We start from the raw sequence: 17286 nt of genomic DNA, 5'->3' as shown, positions 1-17286 counted from the left end.
TACCCTATGCATGATGGAAGGCTGGAATATATGTAGGTGTAGATGTAGAACTGTTGTTGTCCAGTTCTTGCAATTTGTGCAGAAATGAGAAAAATGTATAGAAAAATTTCCTCCTGATTTGAATCAGTCCAGCGTTTCCTGTTCTGTATGTAGTTGTGCTTGTAATTATTCAGGGAACTTTCTAGATGTGTAAATTTAGTAGAAGTACAGAAAAAAGTTTTTGTTGTTGTTTTTGTTGGGATAATGTGCAGTTTGTGACATAAATATGTGGATGCAGCTCACTGATCTCAAAGGTTTTACTACACTCTTCAGTACACAGTTCACTTCCATGTTTCACTTTGAAGCTGCTATTTAGATAAGACGTATTGTCTATCTTAAGAAAATTGGACTAATAATCAGGAAGACGTATTACACGAGTGCAAAAGCCCAGATAAAAATTACCAGTCGTGTGACTTTACGTTAGCTACTGACTGGTGAAAACTAATAATGTGCATTTTGTTCCAAATATTAGAATAAAAAAGTAAGTCAACAACAACTGTGAAATTTCAGACCTGAGGCAGTGTGGTGTACCTACAATTTTGGAAAATGCTATTAATGCTATTAATACAGACACAATTATTTCTGCAAAGCTAACACTATCTTGTTCTGCACAAAAACTGGACAAGAAAGTTTTATAACTGTACCACTTGAATAAAATATCAGTAAATTATTATAAGCGGCTTTTCGGTTCCTGGAGATACCCAGAGCTTTTTTAACATCCAGCCACTTGCAAGCCACTTGCAAGGAAAGGTAGGATTTTTTGAGTGACTGTATGACGTAGGTTAAAAGCTGTAGAAACCGACCGATATTCACGTCGGGCATTTCCATTTTCAGAGAGATCGACCCGGACAAGATATTTGCAGAAGCGGAGGACGCGACAGCGAGCCGCGTGTCCGCGGTAACGGCGCCGTCGTCGGTCGCGGGCGCCAGTGGCGAGAGGCGGCCCTCGCAGGTGTCGAGGTCGAACTCCGTCGGCGGCTCCGGCTCCGCCTGCAGCTCCTCCGCCGCATCTTCTCGGCGGGGCAGCCACGCGGAGCAGCAGCGCGGCGGGTCTCACGCTCCGGGGGTGAAGCGGTCCGTCTCGAATGTGTACGCGGCGCTGCAGGACGTAGCTGCGCGGGAAGAAGCACGCACCAGAGGTACGGCACTCTCGCACCTACCAGGGTTCCCGAGATTCCCGACGCGTACACGGGTATCCCAGATCCATCACACCTGCTGGGATGCCGGTGTTACCTGTTCCTAGGAAGATGTAGAGGTGCCGCACATCTGTACGGGTTCCCAAATTCTCCATATCTACCCAGTTTCCCAGATTCTCCTTGCCTTCACCTGGGTTTCCAGATTCTGCACTCCTACCCAGCACCAGTACTGTGCCCCACATAATTACGACACATCTTGTACACTCGTATCTAGGATTGTGTTTACATCGCATTCTCTTTACCATCCCTCGGACTGATTTTTGACGACGACTCATTTCGTAATCTGTGCCCGACTATCCTGTATCTCTAGAGATTGGCCATCTCCAATTTTCTTTATAAATACAGCATTTGAAGATCAGTGAAGGACATCTGTTTCTTTAGGAGTATTGACAATAGATTGCTACTTACCACATAGCGGAGATATTGAGTCCCAGTTAGGCACGATGAAAAGACAGGTAAACAAGTTAGCTGAAACAATGCCCCTCGAGTAGATGACAGATATCGGTGAGAGAGTCAGCTATGACAGAACTTTTCTACCTGGTGTCCAATGTGAAATGGGGGAAGTACCTTCAGACTTACAGAAGAATACAATAATTCTAGTTTGAAAGGAAGCACGTGCTAACAGGTGTGAATATTATTGAGCTATCACTTTGTCATGCTTTCAAAATGCTGGCATTAATTATTTACAGAACCAAACAAAAAAAAAAAATCTGGTGGAAGCAGACCTTGGGGAAGTTCGGTTTGGGTTGCGGAGCAATTTTGAAACATACGAGGCTGTACTGACCCTACGAATAATCTTAGAAGGTACGGTAAAGAACGGCATATTTATGTTTATAGCTATTATAGACTTAGAGAAAGCTTTTGAGAAGTTTGACTGGAATAATTTCTGAAGGTAGCAGGGGTAAAATACAGGGAATGAAACATTAGATACAAATTGTACAAAAACCAGACAGCACTTATAAGAATTGAAGGGCACTTTAGGGAAGCAGTGGTTCAGAGGGTTGTAGCCTGTTTCCAATGTTGTTTAATCTGTACGTTGAGGCAGGCTGTAAAGGAAACCAATGAAAACTTTGGAGAAGGAGTTAAAAGTTCAGGGAGGAGAAATAAGAACTTTGAGATTTGCTAGTGATGACGTAATTCTGTCACAGACAGCAAATAACTTGGAAGAACAGTTGAATGCAATTGCCAGTATCTAGGAGGATATAGTAGAGCGCTAAAGAAAGTGAAACAAGGGTAATCGAAAGTAGTCTGATTAAATCATGGGATGGAAAAAAAGCATTCTGAAGAAGAGGAATGTGTTAATGTGAAATGTAAGTTGAAATGCAAGAGTGCCCATATGATAGTTCGTAGAAGTTGGGGGCAACAAACCAGGGAGGGGGGGGGGTGAATTATTTTTAATATTTTGATATACAAATGGTGACTTGTAAATTGTCATGAAAAAGTTCCAGTTCCAAACCTGTTAAAAACCTACGTAATAATGACTTTTCAATGATTTTCTTGAAAGAAAAACACTTGATTACATAATATTTTTTCCCTTTCCCTGAGAGCTGGTGGAAGGGAGGGGGCATGGCCCCTTTGCCCCCTGGTATGGGTGCCATAGTTGAAGCTTTAGGAAGCCTGTCCTGAAGGCATTTGTCTGGAGAATAGCCTTGTATGGAAGTGGAATGGCAATAAGCAGTTTGGATGAGACTAGAAGCTTTTGAAATGTGGTGCCACAGAAGAATGCCAAAGATTAGATGGGTAGATCATGTAAATAATGAGATGGTACCCAGTAGAAATGGGGATAAAGGAAATTTGGGACATAACTTGATTAAAAGAAGGGGTCGGTCAGTAGGAGACATTCTGAGACATTGAGGAATTGTCGGTTGGAGGGAAGTGTGGGGGTTAAAAGTAGCAGAGGGAGAATGAGAGAAGTCAGTAATCGGTTTCAATTGGATGTAGGCTGCAATTGTTATTCGGAGATGAAGAGGCTTGCACAGGATAGTGGGGAGAGGTCCATCAAACCGTGTTCGAACTAAAGACCATATCAAAACCGTGGAGAAATTTAAGAGGGTCAGTCTATAAGGTGCCCTTATTTCTTACTCAATCAGTTCATCTGATCTTCAACATTATCCTGCAACACTGCATGTCAAACGCTTCCAAGCATTTCACTTCTGCCTTCCCCCATCATCCATATTCCACACCCAACCGATTCGTAAATTGGTCATGCCAGTGTGCATTTCTCCCCAAATTTACAACGGTGCGATGCGTACAGATTTTGGTAGCCGAGTAACATCAGCTGACCAAAGAACTGGTCACATAGGACTGGCCTAAGATTCTGTTGCCATTAAACTTTCTTCCGACTGTGTACATTTTACCCGTCACTTGTAACACTGTTGGTACTGCAGACATAGCATCAGTTGATGGAACTGGATGACTATCTAGAATGGGAGTGACCAACCTCTGAGCTTACCTGGACCACATTGTAAGAAGAAAAGTGTTTTTGAGCTGCACATAATATACTTAATGTTAGCAATAAGCACTTGGGAAGGGGGGGGGGGGGGGAGGGAGAGAGAGAGAGAGAGAGAGAGAGAGAGAGAGAGAGAGAGAGATATATATATATATATGGGATGGACCAATGAGAGAATGGCATTGTGTGGTGGGAATTTCAGATTGAAAATATTCAATTTATCATAACTTTACACAAATGGAATTTGATGGAATTATATTATTTTTATTATTATTTTTACCGGTTGTGTGATGACAGATTCTGACTTCTTGGGGTGCGTTGATACTTGCTTCGGGCCACATGCGGGCTGTGGGTAGGACACACCTACTCTAGAACAATATCTCTTGTACCTGTTAGCCTTCTTTCCTTTCAGGAATGAAATTTCTGCTGCTAACTTCATTTGTGAACGTTCTGTGTCTTCCGTTTGCAGGTGCTGCGGAGTCTACCAATGAGGAGGACAGTGGCTCGTCTCAGCTGCAATCGGTGCAGGTGCGGAAAATATTTGTTCCTCGTTTAGTCTGTATGTTTTTTAAATTCTCGGTTGTGTAACAATGTTCATTTGGTGGCTCAAAGAGGACGGTTGGAGTGGAACAAATCCTAATTGCCAGACTGTGTGGTCGCATTCTGGACTTACTCCAAACCTCTCCACCGGGCCACCTCAAAAGAGAGCGTGTGGTACTCAGCTGAGATCTGTCCATCCAGATGGTAACATTAAAGCAACAAATCCCCTTGTTAGTCACTGAGGGGGGACAGCATGTGTTTCAGTGGCAGCATTCACTCACTCCAAGCCTCTCAGTATGTAGTTACCAAAACAACACGGGCACACGCCCACCCTCCTCCCCCCCCATGCACACATACATCTACATCGATAGTCTGCAAACCACTGTGGAGAGCGTGGCAGTGGGTACTTGCCATGCTACCAGTAATTAGAGCTTCTTCTAATTCCATTCACATATGGACTTAAGGGAGAAAAGCAGTTTAAATGTCCATTGTGAATGCTGTAATTGGCCTAAGCTTGTTCTCACAAATCCTGTGGTAGTTGCACACGAGGGCTCTATTATATTCCTAGATTCGTCATTTAAAACTGGTTTTTGCAACTTTATAAGCAGGCTTAATCAGTAGAATTTGTGTCTGCGTGTTCAGTTTCCTCAGTACCTCAGTCACTGCTTTGTGCGTGTCAAACAGACCTGTGACCATTTGTGCCACCCTTCTTTCTATACATTCAATACCCTCTGTTAGTCGTATTTGGTACGGGTCAAACACTCGTGAGCCACATTCTAGGATGGACCGCACGAGTGATTTGTAAGCAGTCTTGTTTGTGGACTGTTTGCATTTCCCAGGTATTCTACCAATGAACCAAAGTCTGTCACCTGCTTTAGCTACGATTTAGGCTTGCATTTCTCAACCTTTCAGTACTTGCGAACCAATTTTCAGTCGTAATTTTTATTGACCCCCCCCCCCCCTCTTCCTCTCATGACAACAATATACAGGGTGATTCATGAAGATATGCAAATATTTTAATATGTTGTTCTTCAAGTAAAAATAAAGAAAAAAGTTCATATAAACATAGGTCTGCAAATGTTTAGTTACGGAGTTACAGCAAATAAAAGATTTTTCCTGAAATTTAGCAACTTCACTAATATGAAGCCATTGCAAAACTGAACGAGGTTAAAGTAAAGCAAAATTTCTGCTTATTTTGTTGTTGTTGGTCTGGTGAATCTAATAAAACGTGTCCCAGACCTGTATGTGTAGTAGTTTTCCAGAACATACAGAGAAGCAAAGATTATTATACAAGTAAATTTGTTTACTTTTCATTAAGAATGTAGAAACGTTTATGTCATTATTGACAACCCTTAGTGAGTTGTTTCAGTTGTTTCCTAATCTTGAAATGAGTTATTTTTCTGTATTGTTCAGTGAAAGAACATAATAACATTAGTGTATTTAAGTGAAACTATATAGTAACTGTTGTAGTTTGTAGATTATCTATAAAATAGGGATGCCTTTCAAATTTGCTTCTCTGGATGTTCTGGAAAACTACTGCAGATACACGTCTGGGACATGTTTTGTTAGATTCACCAGGTCAATAACAACAGAATAAATGGAAGTCGTGCTTTACTTTAACCTCGTACAGTTTTGCAATGGCTTCATATTAGTGAAGTTGTTAAATTTAAGGCAAAATCTTTTATCAGCCGTAACTCCGTAACTAAACATTTGTCGACCTATGTTTATATGAACTCTTTTCTTTAGTTTTACTTGTAGAATAACATATTAAAATATTTGTATATTTTTGTGAATCTCCCTGTATACAGAGTGCCCCAAAAGGTACAAATACAGCTTAAATGTATTGTAGCATCCAAACTAGTTAAGGTATACACAATGTTTGGCTTATGTGACACTATCACTCAGAGTTTTTGTACCTTTGGAGTTATGTTATGTTAACTGGGGACCTAGAAACGATGGAGAGGCTCAATCCCCGATGCAGCTGCAGTGGTCCACAACCTCACGACTACTACTGCAGTCCTCTTTACCCCTCCACCGCCCCACAGTGGACCCAGGGTTATTGTGCGGTTCGGCCCCCGGTGGACCTCCAGGGAACGTCTCACACCAGACAATTGTAACCCCTGTGTTTGCTTGGTAGAGTAATGGTGGTGTACGCGTACATGGAGTGTAACTGAGGCAGAATATGGGGAACCAGTCTGCATTTGCCGAGGCAGATGGAAAACCGCCTAAAGACCATCCACAGACTGGCCGGCTCACCGGACCTCGACACAAATCCACCGGGCGGATTCGGGCCGGGGACTGGTGCTCCTTCCCGCCCGGAAAGCCGTCCGTTAGACCGCACGGCCAACTGGGTGGGCACCTTTGGAATTTCTCACAAAATCCAACATATCCATGTTGCTCCAAGTATGGGTAGAGCTAGAATATGGACTGGATGTTGTGAGTGGCCGGCTTTAAATGGTGACATTAGGAATATACTATAATCTCCTACATATCACTCAGATAGGAACCGTGAAAATAAGATCAGAATAATTCAGCGTGCACAGGGACGTTTAGACAGTCATTCTTCCTGTGCTCCATATGTGAATGTAATGGGAAGTAACCCCAATAACTGGTACAGTGGGACATACCCTCTGCCCTGCACCTCACAGTGGTTTACAGACTAGTAGTGGTAGTAGCAGCAGTAGCTTTCTTCATCTGTATATATCTTTTTACAAGAATATAGGACATGTCAAAGTATTTACAAGTTAGACCAATTTAAAATAAGCTAATTCGAATACACGTACAATTACAGACTTCTAGTTAGACACAATCATTAGATTTACTCCTTGTTTACAATACTTAGCGTGAAGGTGTTATGTGGAATGTTGGATGTTTTATAATTGTTGTTATTATTTATTTGTGTAATTTTTTTTAACCAAACCCATACTATGTTTTATCTTAGTAATCCTTCAGTGTGCAAAATGTATTGCATAACAGGTACTTTTTAGCTGCCTTTTAAAATAAGTGTGTTTTTGCATTTTCTTTAATCTCTTTTCGTAATTCATTGTACACTTTTATTTCTTCTTAGAAAATCCTGTTTTGAGTTTTATGTTCATTTTTTCTTCGTAAGTGCAAGTTTAGTCTACTAGCTCTGTCATGGACAGAGCTGTTCGTGCAGTAATTACTATTATTATTTTTGATATGTACAACTGACTGGTAAATGTGTTCACACGGAGCAGTTAAAATCCCCAGTGTTTTGGAAAGATCTTTTCAATTACAGGTTAGGTGTAGATAGATGGTTTAGGAATTGTTCCTCTTATCGGACAATTCAGATGCGATCCTGTCACTGTTGTGCGCTATTTGTGAGTGCCGTGTGTCCCCTCCTTTGTAGGATTTGTGGTGGAAGAATCCTCAGTTAATGATGTCAGTACGACCATTCTCGTGATAATTCCGATAACTTCCTACTCGGTGGTCGGCAACATTCGGCTTTACTCGGTTCGGACAGAATGCTCTTACTCGGAGTTGCCGTACTGAAGTTCACTCGCTTCTGGAAGCCCAGACGATTCCTATTCGGTATAGGCTGCAGTTTCATATTATTTATCAGTATGGGAAGTAGAGGAATATTTATTAAGTTTGAAAAATTTACTTCTGTCTTTTAAGTATCAATAAAAGGTGGCAGAGAGAGGGAGGGGTAGGTTTGTGTGAAGAGTTTCCTGACTGCTTCACATTAGACAGAAGAGCTCTCGTGTTTTTTCCTGGCAATCCTCACAGTTCACGTTTGTTGTTGCAGGTGCTGCGCAGCATACTACCCCAGCTGAAGACGACACCAGAGCGGGAGCCGTCCAGGTGAGCAGCGTACACCACAGCCTGCCAGTTGCTCGCTGCAGGCAGATTAGAGCGATAATCGGACTCCTCCTCGTAACAAGTTCGTTTACTCAGCTCGAGAGTGTGAGGAAAGTGTCCACAGCGTCATGAGACGTTACGAGAGAGACGAGATTTGCAGAGAGCCCTGTTTGTGGGACTACGAAATCTGCATTCCGATAAGAGCCGATTCGTACGTCGCTTCTCCCAGACTAAATCTTGCATCGCTAAATGTATACGGGACAGACCCGAACTATGCCACCAAAAGTTTTTGGTTAAGTGACTAGTGGCTTGTTTTAGAGTAATCGTATAATTATTATTTTGTTTATCAGGTTACCCTCCATTCAGAGGCTGTCGCACGCAGTGACTGTTATTTTTACTTGTAAATAATAGATTTCAGCTATCAGTCGTCCTTTGGAATTTTTATTGGCAGATCTAGATTTCAGCTAGAAACTAGCCATTCTCAATGTTAAGAACACAACAGGTACATAGTTGGATGATGTCATAAAAAGGTTGCAATTAATGGCTTATCTCATATGGTTTATGTATTACATATCACTATCATTTTTGATCAATGCATTTAATGCCAGGCAAACTTTGTCGAACTGTTCGTGCAGATGTGTGTTGTCTTACAAACGTCCCCATCTGTTGACTCAGGGATCGAGATGTGGCTGCACGATCCATTAAGCCATACCACTATCATTTTTGATCAATGCATGTAATGCCAGGCATTACATGCATTGATAAAAAATGACAGTGATAAACCACTTGAAATAAGCCATTAATTGCAACTTTTTTATGACATCATCTAACTATGTATCTGTTGTATTCTTAGCATTGAGAATGGCTAGTTTCTAGCTGAAATCTAGATCTGCCAATAAAAATTCCAAAGGATGACTGATAGCTGAAATCTATTATTTACAAGTATTATTTATATGGTTTGCTTCTGTGGAAATGGAGCGAGCTCCTGTACTTGTGCTGGTGAAACGTTGCACTTGACAATTCATGTCATATCGAGTTAGGTTGGATGTGTTAAAACAGCAGTGTTACAACAGCAGCCTCTATGTACATAACAACCTATAAACTTTTCCATTCCATCTTGTAAATGAAAGCTATCTAGCAATAACAGTGTATATAAGAATTAGTTTTTGGGTTGCTAGCACAGTGATAGCAAATAAATAACAGTATAATAAGGTAGATATAAGCGTAGCAAAGCACAAAGTCATTGAAGGAGCAAAGAAATACAGAAAATAAGGATTAGATCAGACAATGTGGTGCACAGTTTAAAAAATAAATAACTGAGATTTTTAACTTCTTGCTCGATACGAATTTCCAGTGTGGTGCAATAATTGTAGGTCAGCTACTTCTGTTAATCAGTACATCAAAAAAACTGGTCAAAATTGCAAGTTTCACTTTTTTTAAAAAAAAATTTACTTGATGACTAGTTTTTGGCTGGTACCCATTTTCAGATCATTGTAACAAATAGTCAAATTGGTACTTCTGAAAATGCAAAAACTGTGTCACAAATGTGCACACAAACAGTTACGGAGAATACTGATTATCTGTATTGAAAATGGGTCCCGGCCCGAAACTAGTCATTGATTCAATTAAAAAAAAAAGTGAAATTTGCAACTTTGACTGGTTTTTTGTTGTGCTGATTCTCACTCTGGGTTTGATAATGACAATGATGCAATAAATAACTGATACTCCTTGCTTTTCTATCACCAATTTATGGTGACAATGGGACAATTCCATCCACAACCCCATCGTACGGTTGTTGAAATAAGTACTGAAAACTTCTTCATTACCGAGACAAAGTTCTGACCATGATCCCAATTTTACCGTATCCACCACTATCTGAAAATCATTCCTCGCAAGGCTTCCAAGAGTTCCCCACATCCAGCATTGCTTCACAATCCTTCCTCAGGTCCCTACAACATAGCCCTAATCTATCCTTTCCAGAACTCCAGACTAAGCATTCCTTAAAAGCTGATGACTGCATCATCATCCTCCCATTATGCAAAGGCTCTACCACTGTGGTACGTGACCGACGGAAGTATGTTATAGTAACTTTCTCTTGGAACTCTACGATTGGGTCCGTGTTTGCATAGAAAACAATAATGTGGGAATTGTGAGTCCTCTTTGATGCAAAACGCTTTGTTATTGTTTACTTACTTATTTCCCAAAATAGTTTCAGTGACAAATATCGCCATCATCAGTGGGTTCTTTAAATCTAAAACGTGCAGAAATTAGCATAGTTATGCGAACACTGTAACACATTATTACGTTTTTACTTCTTGTTTTTTGAAATACAGTTTCTGAGGATACTTTCATACTACCTTAATTATTGTATGTTGTGGCATGTTTTTAAGAACTGTTGTCACTGTTAGAAGCATATTTTCTGTGCTTCTTCTGTTGCCATTTTTCTCAGCATACATCGTGGCATCTGCAACTGTGTGAGCGACTGTTAGTATATGCGTAAGTGGAGTTTCGAATATGACATATATCGAGACATTGTAAGTACAGCAAATAAGAGTTTCCAGGAGAAAGGATGTGTGATTTAGACGTCTGCATGCTTCTGTTATCTGTGAAGTCTCAGGTCCGCATCATGTATCAACACACGTAACTCGGATCTCGCTGCACCTTCGGAGCATGTGAGAGACTGTAATATGGAGTCACCAAAATGTACAACATGAAACACAGAGTAATGAAACAGAACTTGGACCCAATCAAAAGGACTGTGATGTAGAAGACACACGGCACGTACCATTGACATTTGCACTCCTGTGCAGATATTTTCAGTGCAGTACAGATATTTAGCTGCATGAATCCCTTCAGGAATCCCTTGTACCAAAATACTCAGAAATATTCCTGAATTGCCTCTGTATTTGGGGTTGATGAGAGGACTATTGACCATCTTGTGTGTGTGTGTGTGTGTGTGTGTGTGTGTGTGTGAGAAGAGGAGGGGCTGGCTGGGGACGGGGGGTGGGGGATGGAATGGAATAATTACTGTGTGTGTGGTGGCTCCCCCCCCCCCCCTCCCCCCCTACCACACGCGCGCACGCAAATTTTTTTTTTTTTTTTTCAGTGTGTTGCAATCCATAGTTGAATATTTGTCCTTTGTGGAGCATACTACTCATGGACTTAGTTAATTTTCTGTTGTCTTGCCCTAATTTATATATGTAAAAATCTTTGTTTCTGTCAGCCGATAAGATGTATCATTCTAATTTACTTACTATTTGAATTATTGGGAAGATCAATTCGTAGTCCACACTTGTCCGTGTGATAGGTGAGGTGTGAGCAACCTGCCCTTAATTTTTAACTGTCCCAAACTTATTCCTGTTCCCTCCTTGAGGAGGGAGCTATTAGTTCTGAAAGCTGTGATTGTGTCGAATACTTCTCTGTGTGTGTGTGTGTGTGTGTGTGTGTGTGTGTGTGTGTGTGTGTGTGTGTGTGTGTGTCAGCAGCACATAACATTTCAACTCCATGACTGTAAGTATTGGCCAGAAATTCTCTGTTATTATACATTAATACGGCATATAAAGATTAGTAGAAGTACCGGGTGATCAAAAAGTCAGTATAAATTAATAAACCACGGAATAATGTAGATAGAGAGGTAAAAATTGACACACATGCTTGGAATGACTTGGGGTTTTATTAAAAAAAAAATTTATACAAAGTTCACAAAATTTCCGACAGATGGCGCTGGACAGCAACACGTCAGTAGCTGCTACCGTGACTGGTGAGAGATAAGCTGATATGTTACAGAATCTCATTATTCCCAGCCTGGCCAATTAAACACCTGCTGGAATGTACAATGTTTGTGCAGGATGGGCGCTCCACCCCATACTGTTAGACGCGTGAAAGATCTCTTGCGCGCATCGTTTGGTGGTGATCGTGTGCTCAGCCGCCACTTTCGCCATGCTTGGCCTCCCGGGTCCCCAGACCTCAGTGCGTGCGATTATTGGCTTTGGGGTTACCTGAAGTCGCAAGTGTATCGTGATCGACCGACATCTCTAGGAATGCTGAAAGACAACATCCGACACCAATTCCTCACCATAACTCCGGACATGCTTTACAGTGCTGTTCACAACATTATTCCCAGACTACTGCTATAGTTGAGGAATGATGGTGGACATATTGAGCATTTCCTGTCTTACTTTATTATGGTAATTATTGCTATTCTGATCAGATGAAGCGCCATCTGTCAGACATTTTTGAACTTTCGTATTTTTTTTTTTTGTTCTCATAAAACCCCATGTCCATTCCAAGCACACGTGTCAATTTGTACCTCTACATTATTCCGTGATTTATTTAGTTTTCAAATTTGTACTGACTTATTGATCACCTGGTATATTGGGGCTGCATGTCTTTTTTAAAACAGCACTGTAACAAAGACTGTAGTTTCTTGACAATTTGTAGCTGCAGCTTCAAAGCTACAGCATTAAAAGAATAACACAAAATGATTTTGGATTTCAGTAGCAGCAGTGAAGGATCGGGTGCAACGGCAGACGCCTCGGCAGCAGTACCGCAGTCGGAGCGGTCGCCGGAAGACTCGCGGAAGACGGCGGGAGAGGCTCGGGTCACGGAAGTCGGCACGAAGCCCCAGCCCCAGCCGCAGCCGTACCGGCCGCCGGCAATCAGCTTCGCCTCTTGGGGCGAACGGCCGCGCGACCGGGCCGTCTCGCTCAAGGTGGACAGCGACTACCGCGTGGGCGGCGCTCACACTCAGGTGAGGTGGCAGCTGGCGGTCGTCCGATCTCTGTGCCGTTCTGACCCGGCACGTTCCGGGAGTACCCTATTTTCACAGGTACGCGGGCAACTGTCGAAGCCGCGACACTGGCGAGAGAGACGAGTAACAAAATTTTATGCGCAGTAAGAAGAATAAGCGATGAAATTTGTTGGCGGTGCAGGGGTATGCTGGGTGTAAACCTTAATGCACGGAGCTGTCACCTCTGGCAGCGACGACTTTTCTGACCTGGCCGAGCACCGAATCGTACTTAGCTCGGGTGGCACACGCAGGTCCTTCGTGTGCCGCTTCGACCCCATTCCGCAGTACGTCAGCTGTGGCGGTCGGTGAGTGTGGTGTGCCGGACTGTCGGCAACCCGTGAACGGACGTACCCCGTACGGTGAGGGACCTGGAGGATGGAGGACGTGCCAGTCGAATCGACGGCCGGGGTGGCACGGGTGAGGTGCGATCTTGTGACACCTTGTTGAAAGGTGCCTCTGAAACACCTGTGACACAGCACAGAGCTGCCGAATTTGACACGTGTCCAGATTACCACCTGTGCAAACTGGAGGTGACTGTTGTGTACATGTAGGTATCCGGTACCGTCACGGGCTGACCGAGGAGTAAAAGTTTAGTATAGGGCCAGTGGTGTACTTAGGTTTTGTGCAGAAATGTTGTCGGCACTTGCCGTGAGGTGTGATGTGAGTGAAAGGTGACGTGTCAACTGTTTGTGTTGTGCAGCCAGTGAGAGAGCTGCAGGCAGATGATGTATTTTGAAGTAATACATTTGGAAGAAATGGTGTGCTGTAAACGAGGATTAGAAATTTAATTTTTCCTTCTTTGAGTGACATCTGTTTAAACTCTGCCCATATCTGCAAACCGAGGACATCATCTGAACCTGTGGTATATTTGAGAAAGCAGTGATGTATTTTTCTGCATTGTGTTGCTACAGTCAATCCGTGAAGCACATTAAGTAAGTGGATCTGTGTATTTTAATTATATCGTGGGAGGGGGTAGGTGGAGCACTGTTTATTAATTAAATCGTGGGAGGAGGTAGATGGGCCAATGTTATATTAATATATCTAATGTGCACCTCTGTTATGAACGAACATTGATCTACCAGCTCTCTCCCACGATTTAAGTAAAAAACATTGATCCACTTATGCAGTGTGCTCACATAAATCAATTGTGTATTTATTTCACTACAACATTTTATACTTTTGTGTCTCTGCAATTAATCTGTGAGACATGCACCAACATCGGTCTCACTTTATAGCACTCACTGCCACAATCAAAAAATATTTCTCATGAAACTCGCTAACACACTGAAAAACAGCAGATAAGTTAATGGTTTTAATTTTGATGCTAGACATATATTGTCTCTCTTCTCAACTCTCATTGGTGATGTCAAAGAATTGTCCCATCAGCTGCACAAAGGTGACGAGTTGCTAACCTCTGAGCTGGATAAGCACTGCCGTGACTGCTTCTGGCCCCGATCTAGACTTTAGCCAAACCGGACTTGTATGACAGTGTCAAATGCGGTGTGTCGACATTCATTCTCTTCAGAACCTCTCCAGGTAGACGCGTTGCTCGAGCGAGGTGCATTACGCGAAACTAGAACTCGCTCGGAAAGACGTTGCGGTACCACTCGCGTAGTGGGTATTGTCGTGTGAGGCAGCACTTCTCGACTTGGTGACATATCTGGGATAACTGCAGGGAGATGAGAGGCAGACCTCCAAACCAAAGTACTTCTCGCTTTCCCCATTTTTGAACTAAACACTTCATTCTTTGTAATGAATCGAAGGCTCTGTAGCATTAGATCACCGGCAACACACGAATCTGCTAGAGTTGCACCATCGCTATTCCCGTGTATTGCTGCGTGTACGTCTCGGCAGTCTCGACACTCTGATGTGGGCCCCGCGTGAAACTCGACCGAATCGCGCCGGGTGACGGACGTGTTGAGAAAACACCTGTTTGTGAGTGTGGATGAAAACCTGTATTAAAAGCTACTTATTAGGACTCGATGTAAAGCAAATTACTAAATGGCAATAACAGTGACGACGGGTGGTAACAGAGCACACTCGGCAGAAGTAATTTAACAGTGGCAAAACAGTCAAGTATTTCTGCTCAGAATGGAATGGGCTAGACTCCTTAGACTGTTTTCATTCAGTTGTTCCCAGAGTGAGTTCACTCGAAAGAAATGAATGGATAATAGTCCTATGGATATGTGAAACTAAAAACAAATGAATTGAATGTTTTCATTGAGTACCTCACACTGACTGGTTTCAGTCAAAAGAATGAATGTATAATCCAGCCGTCATGTGAAGCTATAACCGACTGAACTGATTGTTTTCATTTGCTCGTATCATTACTGGGGTGTATTCACTCTGTCGACTTGTCACTGGCTCTTCCACTTTCTATCCAATCTGCGCAAAAGTTTTCCTACAGTCTCACCACACTTATGCCGACAAGAGAAGTGATGTAGCAACAAGTTTGGCTTATACGTAAACTCAGGGTAGTTGTTGGTAATAATTTTCTTCGCTATACGGAGCATATCCTTTGTAGAATCGGGTGTTAGCGAGGACACTTTGATTCCCGTACAGATTCAGTTTTGTTCTGTAGTGTGATGTGTAAAAAATTTATTGTTGCAAATTTGACTGCTTCAGTTCAAGAAGCTTTCACAAATATTTTATTTGTGTGTGTGTGTGTGTGTGTGTGTGTGTGTGTGTGTGTGTGTGTGGTGGCGGTGGCAGCTACTGCATTGCAGTGGATTGTTGCAGGCACAACAAACCTCACAAGAACCTCAGACTGCCAGTGCAGATGCTACTGCCGAAAACGCCAAAGCTCCCACGGTCGACGGCGCGGTACCGGAGAAAAAGCCGGAACCGGTGACGGCAGTGCCTTCCGGACAGAACGTGCACGTCAGGAGTGGCGAGCCGGCACCTGCACCTGCGCCGCCAGCTGCCGCCAAGGTGGAGCCCACGGTGATCAGGATATCGACTGCGGAGCCCAGGATACGCGCCATGCAGCTGAAGGCGCAGCCCGCTCCCTCTGGGGTGCAGAGGTGAGGGCGTCATTTAGTACGGAGGGTAGGCGAGTACCTCGAGACTGGAATGTGTAATCTGTCTCGCGCGTGTTGCTGTCTCGGATGTTTGCACCGTGCCTTCGTCCTCTGAACGGTCATTCCGTATCGAGTCCTCTGGGCCGTCTCAGATTTAGGTGAAACTTGGCATAAGAACCTTCAACATCGCAGCGCGTCAGCAGTCGTTGGTTAATGTATTAAAAAACTAAAAACCCACCTCGATAGCAAAAAAAGCACCTAGTGTTAAGTGTTTTGACCATTTGTAGCTGCAGTTTATGGCGGGTCACGGCCCATCGAACATAGGCCAGTGTGAGGTGGAGTGTACACCATTAAGTTAAGTAGTGGTTTTGACTTTGTTCTATGTACTGTTTGTGTTTTCCTTTTCTTTTTCGTTTATAAATGCATAGCTATGGTGTTCTTTTAATCATTGACAAAGGTCTTCTTAGGCACTTGTGGGTTTTATTGTTGTTCTGAAGAAGGTGTCACTAGGTGCCTTTTTGCAATCGAGGTGGGTTTTTAATTTTTTAATGTAGAAACTTGGCATATTTGTTCTTCCTATGGAGATTGTAAAGCTCCTCCACATACTTAGGCAATAATTTTGTGGCTATCAGACTCGAGTACCGGAGCTTTACGGTGAGAACATTTCGTTACTGAGCAAACTTGACCGTGTTGCCCTCTTATAATTTTCAAATGTCCACAGCTCGTGGTCTTGTGGTAGCATTCTCGCTTCTCGCGCACGGGATCCCGGGTTCGATTCCCGGCCGGGTCGGGGATTTTCTCTGTCTCGTGATGACTGGGTGTTGTGTGTCTTTCATCATCATTGACTCGCAAGTCGCCAAAGTGGCATCAACTAAAAAGGACTCGCAATACGACGGCCGAACTTCCCCGCGTGGGGCCTCCCGGCCTACAGTGCCCTACGATCATTTCATTTCATTTCAATTCAATTTTAAAATATTAAAATTCCTCAGTCATGAATTAGAAAAATGTCACTTTGAAATAATTACAGTACAAACCAATACTACTCATTTTAAGCAATCTGAACTCCAGGTTGGAATATCAACAAGGTAGGAAAAGATACTTACCATAAAGATGACATGTTAAGTTGCAGACAGGCACAATTGAAAGACGCCTACAAATACAATTTTGCTACAGTCTTCATCAGAACAGGAAAGAGAAACAAACACCATTCATAGCCACAAGCGAGCACACATCACGCAGCTGACTGCCAGCTCCGGCGGCTTGGACTAGGATGCAACTTACACATGGAATGGAAGCAGCAGTTTGGAGGAAGACGGGAAAAATGAAGAGATAGTAGTGTACAGGTGTGTGTGTGTGTGTGTGTGTGTGTGTGTGTGTGTGTGTGTGTGTGTGTGTGTGTGTGTGTGAGAGAGAGAGAGAGAGAGAGAGAGA

The 17286-nt window shown here is 42.9% G+C and overlaps 1 protein-coding gene across 1 annotated transcript in view; it reads left to right on the top strand.

Annotated features, from left to right (window-relative positions):
- LOC126108286 (uncharacterized) overlaps positions 1-17286 on the top strand; it is a 365566-nt gene that overhangs the window by 326497 nt on the left and 21783 nt on the right. Inside the window, exons 18-22 of the mRNA XM_049913510.1 lie at positions 874-1178; positions 4154-4212; positions 7994-8049; positions 12544-12796; positions 15575-15858. Of these exons, the coding sequence (XP_049769467.1) occupies positions 874-1178; positions 4154-4212; positions 7994-8049; positions 12544-12796; positions 15575-15858 (957 nt within the window). The remainder of the gene's footprint in view (positions 1-873; positions 1179-4153; positions 4213-7993; positions 8050-12543; positions 12797-15574; positions 15859-17286) is intronic.

Source organism: Schistocerca cancellata, chromosome 11 (assembly GCF_023864275.1).
Source record: "Schistocerca cancellata isolate TAMUIC-IGC-003103 chromosome 11, iqSchCanc2.1, whole genome shotgun sequence".
NCBI classification, from domain to species: Eukaryota; Metazoa; Arthropoda; class Insecta; order Orthoptera; family Acrididae; genus Schistocerca; species Schistocerca cancellata.
Note: the sequence above shows the minus strand (reverse complement) of the source record. Positions and strands in the feature narration are given on the sequence as shown.